The 14,724-nt window shown below is 43.5% G+C and overlaps 1 protein-coding gene across 1 annotated transcript; it reads left to right on the plus strand.

Moving 5' to 3' along the window:
• Window positions 1-6,583: 6,583 nt before the first annotated feature.
• On the plus strand, window positions 6,584-14,474 carry TSN (translin). The gene is made up of 6 exons (XM_052658841.1): window positions 6,584-6,764; window positions 7,887-7,980; window positions 9,305-9,401; window positions 11,049-11,164; window positions 11,777-11,856; window positions 12,488-14,474. The coding sequence occupies exons 1-6, from the start codon at window positions 6,699-6,701 to the stop codon at window positions 12,719-12,721; spliced, it is 687 nt and encodes a 228-aa protein (XP_052514801.1). The 5' UTR covers window positions 6,584-6,698; the 3' UTR covers window positions 12,722-14,474.
• The last annotated feature ends 250 nt before the right edge of the window (window positions 14,475-14,724 follow it).

Here is a 14,724-nt window from a genome sequence, read left to right on the forward strand (position 1 = left end):
TGCTTCCCCAAACCGGAAGGGAGGGCGGGGCCTGTGGCACGGCTCCGGGGCGGAGCCTGGGTGGACGGCGCGGGGGCGGAGCCTGGGCGATAGCGTAGCGCGGGGGCGAGGCACAGGGCGTGGCGCAGCGCGGTGAAAGGGCTCAAGGGGCTTCTCGACTGGCAGGTGTCGTTTGGCACGTTCAGAGTTGCCTCCTTTTGGAGGTGCTCATTCGCTTGGCTGCTCAATATTTAGATATCCTGCCTGACGGTGATTCTACCTGCCAACGAGGTCAGCTCTGTGTCCAGGAGCTCCCCTTGGGAGGGCTTTTCTAAGGTGATCTGATGCTTTAGCAAAGGCGTCGTCTTCTGTTGCCTACAGGAGATGGCTTTCACTCCTTGCATTGTTGCAGGGCTGGCCTCTTGGCTGTTCTCAAAATTAGATGTTTGATGTATGAATCAGATGCTGGTCTAGGATACAGAGCAGGTTCTGCAGTTCCCTGAGGGTCCCTTCCGTGTGTGTGTGAACAGGCCCCTCTATTCCTGACTTATCTCTCAGTTCCTATGGGGAGGGAAAAGGAGGAGCACAGACGGGAAGACGGCAAACTGACGGTTTTCTTCTGGGAGATCCCCTCTCAGATTTCCCCAACCCGCTCCAGGAATTCCTAGCCTCTAAAGGATCAAGTGGTGACCCAAGTCTTATCAAAATTGAGTGAGCATGTGGATTGCCAATTCTGATTCCTAGGTGGGGGGCAGGGCCTCAGGTTCTGTGTTTCTAACAAGCTCCTACGTGAGGCTGATGCTCTGTGGATTACACTTTGATTATCAGGAGTAGAGACATGGGGAACTGATCACTGAACTGGGTTGAATTGCTGTCCCCTCCTCAACACCTGTGACGCAGACAGGATCTTTGCTGATGTAATCACGTTCAGATGAGGTTGTTATGGAATAAGGTAGGCCCTAATCCAATGATTAATGTCCTTATAATAAGGAAATTTGGACACACACACACGGAGAATGCCACTTGATGACGGAGGCAGAGATTGGAGAGATGTCATAAACTGAGGAACACCAGGAATTGCTGGAAGAGGTAAGGGACTCGTCTTCCCTAGAATCTTCGAGAATGGCCCTGCCAGAATCTGGGACTTGGATTTTTAGCCTCCAGAACTGTGGGAGAAAACATTTCTATTGTTTCCAGCCACCCAGTTTGTGGTCATTTGTAATGGAAGCCTTGGGAAACAGATACAGTTACCACTTTGGTGCAGCCTGAAATGATGTTCTGAGGAAAACACTCTGATTAATCTTGGGGCTGACTTGACACCTTACAGCGAGGTAGTGGAGGAACTCTTGGATGTTCACAGAAAGCTACCAGGACACCCTTCCCTTGGCCTTTACCTGACCATAGAAGTCTGCCCTTAACTGGGGACAGAGTCTCAGCCCTTGAATCCTCACTGCATCCCAGACCTGTTTCATTTTCCCCTTTTTGAGCTTGAGTCAGTCACAGCGCCTTCAGTGACGTATCCTCTGGCCCTGCCAGGGACCATCTCGTTCTCCTCTGCCTTTGCTGCCTAGAGCCCAGGGATCATTGGAGTTGTGCTCTTCTGGTCAGAGAATCCAGAAACCCACTAGACCCTTGGCCATGTGCCTGGGTGAAAATCCTCCTCCTCTCAGGCGGTACCTCAGTGTTCTCAGCCGTAAATAAGATTTTGGGTGAGATGATTGGTGTTTTCTGGGTGGAGGTGGGGGAGTCTGTACTGTTTAGTGGCAGCAGCAACAGTACTAATGATCAGAATGGCAGCTGGCCTTCCACATGCCCAGGTAATAGACTTGAGCTGCCTTTATTTGTCTCTTCCTTCCTTCTCTCCTTCTTAACTTCTTTCCCTGTTTTCCTCCCTCTCTTCCTTCCTCCTGATTTGCATGTAGAATGGGGAGGCTACTTGGGTGAGATGGTTCTCACTGAGTTGGACTGTCCCATACACACTGCCTTGGCACCTGTTCCCAGCACTCATTGCCAGTGCCACCCCACCCCAGTCACTTAACAACAAGTCACTTAACAACGTGTAGCAAATGCCTCCCAGAAACTTCCCCAGACCAAGTGGACTGTTGAGTGAGCTCACTGCAGTTCTTCCCCATCTTTCTCCCCCTCTGTCTTCCCATGCCACCCCTCACTTGGGATAGAATAGGGGCACGTCTTTCCCATGGTGCCACCATCATCACCTATGGGCTGGGGGCCCAGCACAGCGAGGGCTGCTTGCTGAGATTGATGGCAGGGGGTGGGGGGTGGGGGTGGATGGCAGAGTGGGACCACCTGCAGGGCAAGGCAGGATGTGCTGAGCATCTGGGGGGCTGGGCCATGGGAGGAGGGGGCTCTGTGGGGTGGGGCTGAGGGCTGGAGGAGAGGAGACCAGGTGGGTACAGACAAAGTCCAAGGCGTCTGCCCAGCTCTGCCCACCTTCCTCTTCCCCTGTTCTCCTCCCCTTACATCTCTCTGCCTGATCCCCGTGAGGTCATCCAACATGTCACCCTCAGGATGAGAGCCCAGCTATGTGAGCCCAGCTGCTGCCACTAAAGAGGGCGGACTCCCCCACCTCACCCTTGGCCCTGCCAGACTGCCCCTTGCTCAGTTACAGGGCTTTTCATGTGGCACAGTTTTAGGGGAAGAAGTGGGGAGCGATTCTCATCTGTGTTACCAGCTTCAACTGTGCAGCCTCAATGCATGTCACCTGACAAACTAAACATTCAGTCTGCAGACCACTTAGGGCCCCATGTCCTGAGGCTGGAAGGGAAAATTTTCTTCCTCTGTCCTGTGGATGTCTGTCACCTGGGGCACACCCTGCCCTATGCTGTGTTTAATGTCATACACAGGCCCCAAACCAGGTGGGCCTCTGGGAGATAGGGGTGAGAAGCATGGAGAGTGGGTGCTGCCCAGAGGGTCCAGATTCCCTGGGAAAACCACTGGGCTGACTCACCAATGCCCTCTTTCACCCCAAGATCCTTTCCAGTCCTTCAATGAGGGACACCCAGGGTGTCCTGCGTCCTGAAGGGCCTGTAGTCCACATCCTGGTGCCCCCTTCCTAGCCTGTATTAATCATGTTTGTATTTTCTCTATTTCTATTTTGACACCTTAACAAACTTGCTGGCAGTTTGGGATTAGCAGATGCAAACTATTATATATAGAATGGATGGACAACAAAGTCCTACTGTTTAGAACAGGGAACTATATTCAATATCCTGTGATAAACCATAATAGCAAAAAAAAAATATGAAAAAGAATATCTATATAACTGTCACTTTGCTGTGTCCCAGAAACTAATACAAGATGGCAAATCAACTATAGTTGATTACAAAATAAATTTTAAAAAGTCCAAAAAGCCAGCTGGCTGCAGAGGGACTGTTTCTCCCAGGGCTAGCAAAGGCTCAGCCTGGAGCATCTCCTTACCTGAATCTCAAGTACAAAGCCAATATTGGTTCCCTGCCCTAAGTCATGCCAGGGCCAGGTATGAGGTGACTTGAGACCACTCCTATAGTCAGAAGCCCACCAGAAGCATTCAAAGTACTCACAGACACAGGCTCTGGCTTGGCTTTCCTTGCTCCTGCTTCTGCCTTCTGAGTAAACCTGGAGCTTCCCCATGTGGCCCTGCATGGCATGGTGTGCCCTGTCCTCTCAGGAAATGTAAGTAATAAATTCTTCTTTCAGTGGCACTGGCCTTTCCAGTTGTCACTATGTCACCTCTGTAAATTAAAACCTCGTGGGGGCTTCCCTGGTGGCTCAGTGGTAAAGAATCTGCCTGCCAATGCAGGAGACATGGGTTCCATCCCTGGTATGGGCAGATCTCACATGCCACAGAGCAACGAAGTCCAGGTGCCACAACTATTGAGCCTGTGCTCTAGAGCCCAGGAACAGCAACTATTGAGCCCTCTGGCAGCAGCTGCTGAAGCCTGCATGCCCTAGAGCCTGGGCACCACAAGGGAAGCCACCATACTGAGAAGCCCACACACTGCAACGAAAAGTAGCGCCTGCTGTTTGCAACTAGAAAAAGGCCTTGTAGCACAGCCAAAAATAAATCGGAAAAAACCCCCAAACCCGCATGGGTACACAGCTCCAGGCCCATCTCGTTTTTCTCTCTTTGCACTGACTTCCTAACCCTTTCTCCTGTTCTCAGACTGCAGGCCACAGCTCCCAACCACGCTTCTTTCTGGCCTCTCTTGCCCTTCAAAGAACCTTGCAGACGTGCACCACCCATCACACTGTCCTCAGTACTATTAAAATAGGTATAATTTCACCCTTAAATTAGCCCCGAATGTCTACAGTTTTAATATTCACATTGGGGAGAGTGCAGGCAAACTGGCTGCTTCAGGCCCTGGTGGGCAGGGGAATGGAAATTAGTTCAATGTCTTTGAAAAGTGATTTGACAAAATATGTCAAGAATTTTAAAAATAGGACTTAACAAAAGAATGATCTTATTAAATTCTGACTTTTTCTTTTTTATTGAAGTATAGTTGACTTATTATATTAATTACAAATATAATTTAGTAATTTGGTAATTTTATATCATCCATATAAAATTATTATAAAACATTGGCTTTTTCCCTGTGCTGTACATTACATCTGTTAACTTATCTATTTTATAACTTGTAGTTTGTACCTCTCAAAATCCTATTTGCCCCTCCCCCAACTCTCAACTATCTTATTTATAAGATAAAAATAGTATCAAATTTGCATAAGTATAATGAAGATAAAATATGATTCTTCATGTAAAGTTTTAGAATAACATGTGGGACAAACCAAACAATAAGTTATCATTTACTTGATATAAGTAATCATTTTAATTCATTTGGAGTGCACCCTACACACACATATCTGTAGGGTTGTTGTTGTTTAGTTGCTAAGTCATGTTGTGTGACTCTTTGCAACCACATGGACCGTAGCCAGCCAGGCTCATGTGTTCATGGGATTCTCCAGGCAAGAATATTGGAGTGGGTTGCCATTTCCTGCTCCAATCTGTAGGGTACATGTATGGAATTTAGTCAGACAAAAAGGCTTGCTTCAAGGAAGGAGAATGGAGGAAGGTGTTAGTTGAGACGAAGAAAAACTTCACATGTGAAATGCTTAAAAATTCATATAATCTTAAAAAATGCAATACAATCCTACAGGGATGTTAAACTTAAAAAAAGTACATAGAGAAAATTTTTACTCTTAATCTATCCTGTTATTCCAATCCTGCATAACTTTTATTTTTCCCGAGTATTTTTTGCAGAGACGAATGTTTTTCCAAAGATTGGAATCTGCATACCCTTCAGGACTGAAGCATCTTCCTGCCAACTGCTGTGGGACAAAACACCTTGTACAGTCAGCCCTCTGAATCTGTGGTTCCACATGGCCAGATTTAACCAATTTAGAAAATACTGAATTCCAGAGTTATGAAAAGTAAAACTTTAATTTTCTGTGTACTGGGAACTATTTACATATTATTTATAAACAACCATTTACATAACACATTTTATTAGATATTAGAAGTAACCTCAGTAACCTCAGATACAGCAGATGACACTACCCTTATGGCAGAAAGTGAAGAGGAACTGAAGAGCCTCTTGATGAAAGTGAAAGGAGCGTGAAAAAGCTGGCTTAAACTCAACATTCAAAAAACGAAGATCATGGCATCTGGTCCCATCACATCATGGCAAATAGGGGAAACAATGGAAACAGTGACAGACTTTATTTTCTTGGGCTCCGAAAATCACTGCAGATGGTGACTGCAGCCATGAAATTAAAAGATGCTTGCTCCTTGGAAGAAAATCTATGACCAACCTATACAGCATATTAAAAAGCAGAGACATTATTTTGCCGACAAAGGTCCGTCTAGTCAAAGCTATGTTTTTTCCAGTAGCCATGAATGGATGTGAGAGCTGGAGCATAAAGAAAGCTGAGCGCTGAAGAATTGAAGTTTTTGAACTGTGGTGTTGGAGAAGTTGAGAGTCTCTTGGACTGCAAGGAGATCAAATCAGTCAATCCTAAAGGAAATGAGTCCTGAATATTCATTGGAAGAACTCACGCTGAAGCTGAAACTCCAACACTTTGGCCACCTGATGCGAAGAACTGACTCACTGGGAAAAGACCCTGACTGAAGGCAGGAGGAGAAGGGGATGAGAGAGGATGATGGTCGGATGGCACTACCGACTGGCTGGACATCGCGTTTGAGCAACCTCCGGCAGTTGGTGATGTACAAGTAAGCCCGATGTGCTGCAGTCCACGAGGTGGCAGACTGGGACACGACTGAGCGACTGAACTTAACACGATTTCATATAAGAGACCTCAGGTTTTGGTATCGTGCACAGCTCCTGGAACCAAATATCTAGCATGACACTGACGGGGGAAACGACTAGCTAACAGCAGGATGGTTCCACACCTCTTAGCCCAAGTCCCCATCTCTCTCAGGCCCACGTGCTCCGAGGACCCCTCCCGGGTGGTTTCCAGCGATGCCTGTCGAAGAGCCCCGCCCATCATGCTTTGCCTCCCGGCCAGCGTCTCAGGCATCGCGGCGGACAGCCCGGCGTCCTGGGCGCCGCGGGCTTGGGAGGACCCCAGCGACAGGCTCAGCGTAGGGCCCGGCGGACGCAGCGGTAGCGGCGGGACGTTGCAACTGAAGGCGCCGGTTGTCTCCCGAACGCACTCTGCCGGCCACTCTCGCAGCCCTGGCTGACGGTCGTGCGGCCGGCGCCATGTCTGTGAGCGAGATCTTCGTGGAGCTGCAGGGCTTTTTGGCTGCCGAGCAGGACATCCGAGAGGCGAGCCCCCGTCTCCCCATATCCCTTCCCCTCTCCTTGCCTAGCTGGGCCGCGACGCCCGGCCCTCCTCCGTCGCTCTGATTCGAGCGGTGGGGAAGCCTCCGGGGGTGGGTTCCTACCCTTCACGTTTCGGTTTAGGGCACCTCCTTGACCCCAACCCCGATTCTGCTGCCAGGTCCTGGTTCCCTGTGTTCTGGGCTCGGTTCTTCGGCATCACCTACCTCATTTGGGTGTCAGTTGTTCTCATTTTTAGTTCATTTTTATGTCGAACCCTCAGCGCTTGGGACTCAGACAACACGTGTTTCTTGTGTGGGTTATTGGTGTCTTAAAAGCATGTGTGGCCATTTCTCTTTAAAACTCTCCTATGGCTTCTCATTTTACGTAGCATAAAAATCCAGACTCAACTGTGGTCCACGGGTCTCTCCAGTCTCTTTTTACTCCTGTTGTATATTATGGTCACGCTACCTCCCTTTTATTCCTCCAGTTCCCCAAATAGCGTCCTGCCTCGGGACTTTTGCAAGCACTGCTTGCTTTTCCTGGTATGCGTTTCTTTTCCACTCTTTTTTTTCTGGTCATCTTCTTGACCTCACAATCAAAAGGATCTTTTTCCTGTTATGTTTACTTATAGTAGGGCATTAATTTGTGCGGTCGTTACTTTTTAAACGCCTCCCGCTCGACAAAACTGCAGGAAAGAAGGGACCGTTTGCTTGGTTCCCTAGTAATACAAGTGCTCAGTGAATATTTGCGAAATGAATGAATGAAAGATACGCAGTCCTGTGTTGTGTTTCGTTTTTCTCTTTTTGGTTTATGTCTGGATACCTCGTCTCCTTCAGTGTTGCAGTGGGATATTTGGGGCGAGTGGGTGGCTGTTACCGTTTGAAATCTGTATGAGGAATCTCAGGTTTTTTAATGACTTCCTGAAGGTCTCATAGAGAAGGTAGAAAAGTCAGAATTCAGTTCTGAATAAATCTTGTGCACCATTTATGTCATTGTAAAGGTTGATAGTGTTGGAAATGTAAGTGAAGGTGTCATAGATCAAATATATTATCTAGTATATTTGGTTTGAGGCTATTATAATATTTATGTTGAATTTATTTGATATTTTGATCTATTTCTTTCTAGGAAATCCGAAAAGTTGTACAGAGTTTAGAACAAACAGCTCGAGAGATTTTAACTCTACTGCAAGGGGTCCATCAGGGTGCTGGGTTTCAGGACAGTAAGTTCTTTGTTTTGATTTGGAAGGTTTTATCCACTCTGTCAATCTTTCATCTAAAGAGTTAATTTACATTCAGAAGACATATCAAATCTGTAAGGTTTAACTATGAAAATTGTTCCTTATGTTTCTATGGTGAGTAAAAGTTGGAGAAATAAGTGAGTTGATAACTTTATAGGTTTGCAGAATTCTCTGTATTTTTGTTGATTTTCTGCTTTCACATAGGTTGAATTAGGAATGTTTTCTCTAGTGGTGTAGTTCTACTGATGATAATTGTGGTAGTTCCATAGTTCTCTTGTCTATATAGCAACTTTTATTTGGCTTTTTCTTAACACCAATCTTTCAGTCATTGAATGTGATGTAATATGTACTTTTAGATAGTAAAATGGCCACTGTAAAATGTTGTCACAGTGTTCACAGTCAGTCTCTTGAATGGAGATACAGAGTATAAGAAGGTTAGAAATGGAATCTCTATTGCAAAAGATAACACAGTTAAAAGAAGTGAAATGTGTTTTCAGATTAAGAATTATATCATAACGTAGCTAAAAGGTGTCAGGGGCAAGTCATTTTCGTGAGAGATAGGGAGTTGGTCAGCCTGATTGAGAATAATTGTAAAGCTGTTAATTTTTTTTTTTTTAATCTTTGATCACATCATGTGACATGTAGAATCTTAGTTCCTCAAACAGGGATTGAACCCTTGCACCCTGCAGTGGAAGCATGGAGTCTTAACCACTGAACTTGCAAAGAAATCCTAAAGCTGCTTTTTGACCAAATATAAGTGCTAAGTGAAGTCGCTGAGTCGTGTCCAACTTTTTGCGATCCCATGGACTGTAGCCTACCAGGCGCCTCCGTCTGTGGGATTTTCCAGGCAAGAATACTGGAGTGGGTTGTCATTTCCTTCTCCAGGAGATCTTCCCAACCCAGGGATTGAACCTGTGTCTCCCGTATTGTAGGGAGATGCTTTACCGTCTGAGCCATCAAGGAAGTCCTTGACCAAATATGAGAGCCTTCAAAATCCAATTTTAGGCATCCTTTGGGGACTGACTAGGAAAGGTGCTTAAAGATTAGTTAATTTATAACAGTTTGCCAGTGTGTTTCCTGACATACCGCCTTTTAGCAATTTTTTGTTCTTTATTTTTTAGTAGGGAAACTAGATATGAAATTTTGAGAGCCAGGTTGATAGCAGAGATGCATGCTCTACATTTGCTCATGAGATTTAAAAAAATTGATTTATTTCCAGGTAGACTGCATAGATTGTTAAGCAAGAACTGTAGTTGAAATTTGGTAAGTCTTTCATTATTTCATTTGACTATCTTTTTGTGATCAGTTCCAAAGAGGTGTTTGAAAGCTCGAGAACATTTTGGTACAGTAAAAACACATCTAACGTCTTTGAAGACCAAGTTTCCTGCTGAACAGTATTACAGGTTTGTAAGACAAGTAGCATCTTGTTTAACGTTAAGTAAAAGAAGGCAAGAGAAAAATTTGCATGGACTAAATGATTGCTTAGATTTAGTTGACAATCCTTCTACTTAGAAGAAACAACAGAGAGGAAAAGGAACTGTTAATAGTGGTAGTATTTTAATGGTGACAAAATTGCTGACTTTTTTTTTCTCCCTTTTACTTTCATAATTTTCTTAAGGAACGTGTATTTTTTACAATGAGAAAGTAATTAAAAAGAAAATATGTATTATGTGAAGGTCAAATAGAGAATATTTTTTTAGTTTATTGAAGTTACTTGTAAAGTTAGATGGACCGTATCTATGTTACTAAGATTATGGAATTAAGTGTCAGTGTATGTGTATAAACTGAATATTGAATTTTGCTGCCAAGTAACATATGCAGGTAATATTTTATGCCATATTTTATTAAATCTATAGCACTATTAATTTTAAGAAACAATGTTATATTTTGTGTCATTAGGGAAAAGATTGTTATTAATCATAATTATGAAACGTAGATTGTTTAATACTTCCTGATTTCACAGGTGTTAAACTGGGAAAAGCTAAGTGTTGATGAAATGTGGTAAATAGGAACCTAAACTTTCTATTTAGACTTGCTTTCTCACTAGAGACAATGTTCTTTTAAGATATGTTAGGGCAAGAAATACTTAAGACAGGTATGTGGGGAGTGGATAGTGTAACCTCACAAGATTGTTGAAAGATAGGGGCTGGCAAATTACTGACATTTTATATAAATATATTTATATTTTAAAGAGTTAACTAAGCAAAGGAAAAAAAGAAAACCAAATAAGAGTGTGATAGAGACTGAATGTGACCTAGAAAGCCTCAGTCATAGAAAAGGTTTGCTGACCCCTGCTGTAAGGTTAATAACGGACACTTAGAGATAGGACAGGAGAACTGGCAGGGTCTTTAGAGAGCATGGAGTTTGGAGTTCACATACAGGCTGCCCTCTGGCTGATTTGGCCCTCAAAATGTTTGGTTTGACCTAGGTTGTGTTGAAAGATGTTTTTGAACTTGTTGCCACATTTGAAAATCAGGAGGCATAGCGTAAACATCTAGGGGTTATAAAATTTCTTTTTTCTTTTTCAGTCTCCTAGCTCAGTTTAACTACTGTATCCCAGTGTTTTAAGGTCACCTGTTTAGTGACGGTAGTTCTTTCTCGTGTGTGAAGCTGGAGTTTCTTGATACCTTGCATTCAGTTCAGAGTGTAGGACTGAGATGCTGAGGCTGATATACATTGCAGTTCTCATCAATTTGCATTTGCCAGCATTTATTTTTCTCAGAGCAGCATCATTGTTCACCGATTAAACTTCTAAAGCACAGTTGCTCTTGTCTATAACATTTGGTCGTAAATTTTTGCATTCATCAGAATTGGACCATGCTTCTTATATATTAAAATTATAATAAATAATTGTTATAAATTTGGACTGGCAAAATTTACACTAAATCCATCTATATATAATACTTAAATGTCATATTGTTCTTAACACATTTTATATTTTGGCGTTTCACATAAGGTTTTGTTTGAAAAAGGGTCCCGTGCTGCACACGTTTGGCCGTGACTGTCCTGTGCCTGTCTTTGTAATACCTGGTCCCTTGCACTCACTGCAGGTTTCACGAGCACTGGAGGTTTGTGCTGCAGCGCTTGGTCTTCCTGGCAGCGTTTGTTGTGTACTTGGAGTCCGAAACCCTAGTGACCCGAGAAGCTGTTACGGAGATCCTTGGCAGTGAGTATCCTCAGTCGTGTCCATCCACAAGATCTGTTTAATTTTTGGTGGGAGGGGCTTTCTGTTTATGGAAACAAATGAGAACTAAGTGGAAAACTGGTTTCTTGGAGAGATGAAAACTAAAAATATGTAGGGGCTTGCTCTGTTTACTTGGGCGTTTCTTTTAGTTTTTCAGAAAAGTTGAAAGTGAATACCTGTGTACTCCCACTTAGATCCTCTGCTTGTTCACATTTTGCCCTGTCTGTGTCATCTCACTGTGTGTTGGGGGCATGTTTGAACTGTTTGGAAGTTAGGCGTAGATCCTATGACTTCTTAAATGTTTCAACGCATACCTTCTAAAAGCTATTCTCACGCATAACAGGATACTATTCTTGGTGGTATTACTTTAAGAAAAATAAAACGAAAGATTGAATTTTGCTTGAGAACTCAAAAATTCCACAGTGAGGTTTGTTGCCAAGGATATATCCACATTCAAAAGATAAGTTTTGAAAGACTCCTTTCTTTACTTTGAGAGAAATTGTACTTGTGTATATGTGTGTGTATTTAAAACAGATTTTAGGTGTAAGTTATGTTTCCATCGTGACCTTGTCTTTATCGTGTCACATGTTTCAGTTGAGCCTGATCGGGAGAAGGGATTTCACTTGGATGTGGAAGATTATCTCTCAGGAGTTCTCATTCTCGCTAGTGAACTGGTAAGAAACTTAGTGATTTGCCATTTGCTCTTTTTGATGTTTCCATATCATTGTCAGTTTTTTTAAATGGGTACAAAAATTCAGATGTCCCATTCTTTTCTAAGCCATCTGTTGGTCACAGGGTAGTCATTGACTGGGTACTGTGTGTGTTAACGTTTTGCTGGGATGGCAGTTCAGACAATGAGGTGGCTTTGCACACTTGTTATTATGCGATTTAAAAAGATGAGAACACTTCTTCCTTTTAGAGCAGTGGCACAGTATATATTCCTGGTAACTGTTCCTTTATATAGTTGTTTTGGGGAACAATTAACTATAGAACTTTTACCAGTTGTTATTGTCTTTCTCCCCTTAATTTCTCTCCGAGAAATTGTCCTATAAAAATAAATCAAAAGCAGAAGAAAGCTGTTATAAAAGAGTTCACTCTAACCCTATTTATATTTATGAGAAGTCGGGAGACCACAGAAACGCCACCAAAAGGGGAATGATTTCTTAGTTTTAAGTAAGTAAATACTGAGCAGTTGTCAAAACTGTAGTTATGAGGGATAGTGTGGAGAAGTCATGTGGCGCACCAGCCTCGTGGCTGTGACTTGGAGGAAGAGCCCTGCTGTGACGTTCCGCTTCTCTCCCACAGTCGAGGTTGTCTGTCAACAGCGTGACCGCCGGAGACTACTCCCGGCCCCTGCACATCTCCACCTTCATCAACGAGCTGGATTCCGGCTTCCGCCTCCTCAACCTCAAAAACGATTCCCTGAGGAAGCGCTACGATGGCCTGAAGTACGACGTGAAGAAAGTGGAGGAGGTAGTCTACGACCTCTCCATCCGGGGTTTCAACAAGGAGACGGCAGCAGCCTGCGTGGAGAAGTAGGGGGCTCCCCCCACAAGCCCTGCTGACTCCAGTGGTGCCCACCAGGCCCAGCCCAGCGCCTCCCATGGTAGTTAGGATGTCCCGTCGCTAAACACCGCGCTTCATTTTCTTAACCGGTTGTGTGGTGTATCAGAGTTGAAACACTTTTTAGGGAGTGACAGAATAGCCTTTACAAAGACAGGTTTTTGTTTGTTGTTTTCAGTGAATTTGCTCTGTAACTCAGTACACTTCGGTTTTGTCAGAAACGTACATGTTGATCTCTTGGTAAAGTTCTTTCCTTGCTTACCCTGATGGTGTCCATGTGCTGACTGAGAACTTCATTGTCTTGTTTGTGATTCTTCCAGGAGTGATCCTTGGTGTTTTCTGTTTCCATACTAGCCATCCATATCCAGGTGTGGCCTGGATACAGTGTAAAAACAGATAATTAAACAGATGGTTGCCAAGTGAAGGACAACTTACTTTATATTTTCCTTCCTTATTTTCAGCCTTGTGAGTAAATCAGGTGTTGAATTTTTTTGCAAGGCAAGTATAGCCCCAGGGTTCTATCTCACTGCCATCAAAATGTCAGAGATTAAACTGCAAAGACAAATTCAGCAGGTTATTTTGGGAGAATTTTGTAATAAGGATTGAGTAGCATCATCTGGCTTTGTTTACCAGGTGGGGAGTAGGGGTAGGGTTCTAAAACACCCATTTTCTGATGTTGCCTTAACATTCTGCTCTTGCAGAATGTAACATCTCCACATGCATCTTAAACATTTCATGTGATATATTTCTGAGTGTGGAACCTCTTACCTAATAGCCAGGTAGACCTGTAGGTCTGGGAGTGTGAAGCCACTCGGTCAGTTAATTATCAACACCCTGACTGGTGATATTCTGAGAGAAGAATGCTGTGCTTTGTCTGGAAGAAAGAGAAAACCTTGAATTAAATGGCAAAAAATAGCTGACTTGGTAATATTTTTAAGAATAAACAATCCTCTCAGGTGGTTAATTATTCCAGTTTTGGGCAAGTCACATATATCTTACTGGCACAGGGCCTGTCCCCTGCAACCCCCACCCTCCCCCATCCCCCATTTTCAGGTAGTACTTGCCATGTAACTTACTGTTGAGTTGAAATTATTAAAATGGTGACTTCAACCACAGTATCTTGGAGCTCACTGAAAGGAAGGTGCCAGTGTGTCCAGAATAATAGGAACTACTTAGAAGTGTCACCTTCTCACGCCTAATACGAGTTTAGGCTTCCTGTTTGTAAGTAGGATTTTCAGCATGGGCATTGGAGCTGTTAGCAGGCCAAGTTAAGGACTGACCAAATTTTCCATCATGAGGAAAGAAGTAGAAATAAGGCATAAATTGCTGTGCATTGTTGGATTTTAGAATAATTTTCTTGACAGCTCTTTCTGCAAAGAATTTGTGGAAAGAAGAAAGTTGTTGGAGTCATAAAGTACTTAGGATGCCCATCTAAAATGTGCAGTAATAGCACTGCCTGGATTGAGCATAAAAGGTTCTGAATTATGAGATCAGACATATTCAGTAAGTTTGATACTAGTTTTCTTTGCTTCTTTAAGTACTGATTCTGCTTGAGAATAGTAAAGTTCTTGGGAGAAGTTTTGGATTTCAGTTTTCACAAATAGATTTTAAGTGGAGGAGCACATTCTGGTTTTATACACCATTTGGGGATATCAAGTGTTATGTGTGATTATTGTGTTGTGTCTGTTGCTGGCTTGTTGTAAAGCAATAAAAACAGTTTCTTTTCTTTTTTGGTCTTTTTGTCACTTAGTGTGTTGCTGTGAGAACTCTTCTATGTGGGCAGTAAGTTCTTAGTGTTTTTTTCTTTTTAAATTTTTTTGCCGTGCCATTTGGCATATAGGAGCCCCGTTCCCTGACCAGGGATAGAACCCACACCCCCTGAGTTGGAAATGTGTAGTCTTAGTCACAGGACTACTACAGAAGTCCTGAGTTCTGAATATTTTTGCCACTGAAGAAGACCAGGGCAATGAGCACACACT

The sequence above is a fragment of the Budorcas taxicolor genome, chromosome 2, assembly GCF_023091745.1.
Source record: "Budorcas taxicolor isolate Tak-1 chromosome 2, Takin1.1, whole genome shotgun sequence".
In the NCBI taxonomy this organism is placed as follows: Eukaryota; Metazoa; Chordata; class Mammalia; order Artiodactyla; family Bovidae; genus Budorcas; species Budorcas taxicolor.

Excerpts from the sequence above, each read along its gene's own strand:
- TSN (XM_052658841.1), top strand. The coding sequence starts at position 6,699 with ATGTCTGTGAGCGAGATCTTCGTGGAGCTGCAGGGCTTTTTGGCTGCC. Across the intron at positions 6,765-7,886 it reads CCGAGCAGGACATCCGAGAG|GAAATCCGAAAAGTTGTACA; the intron begins GCGAGCCCCCGT and ends ATTTCTTTCTAG. Across the intron at positions 11,165-11,776 it reads TGTTACGGAGATCCTTGGCA|TTGAGCCTGATCGGGAGAAG; the intron begins GTGAGTATCCTC and ends CACATGTTTCAG.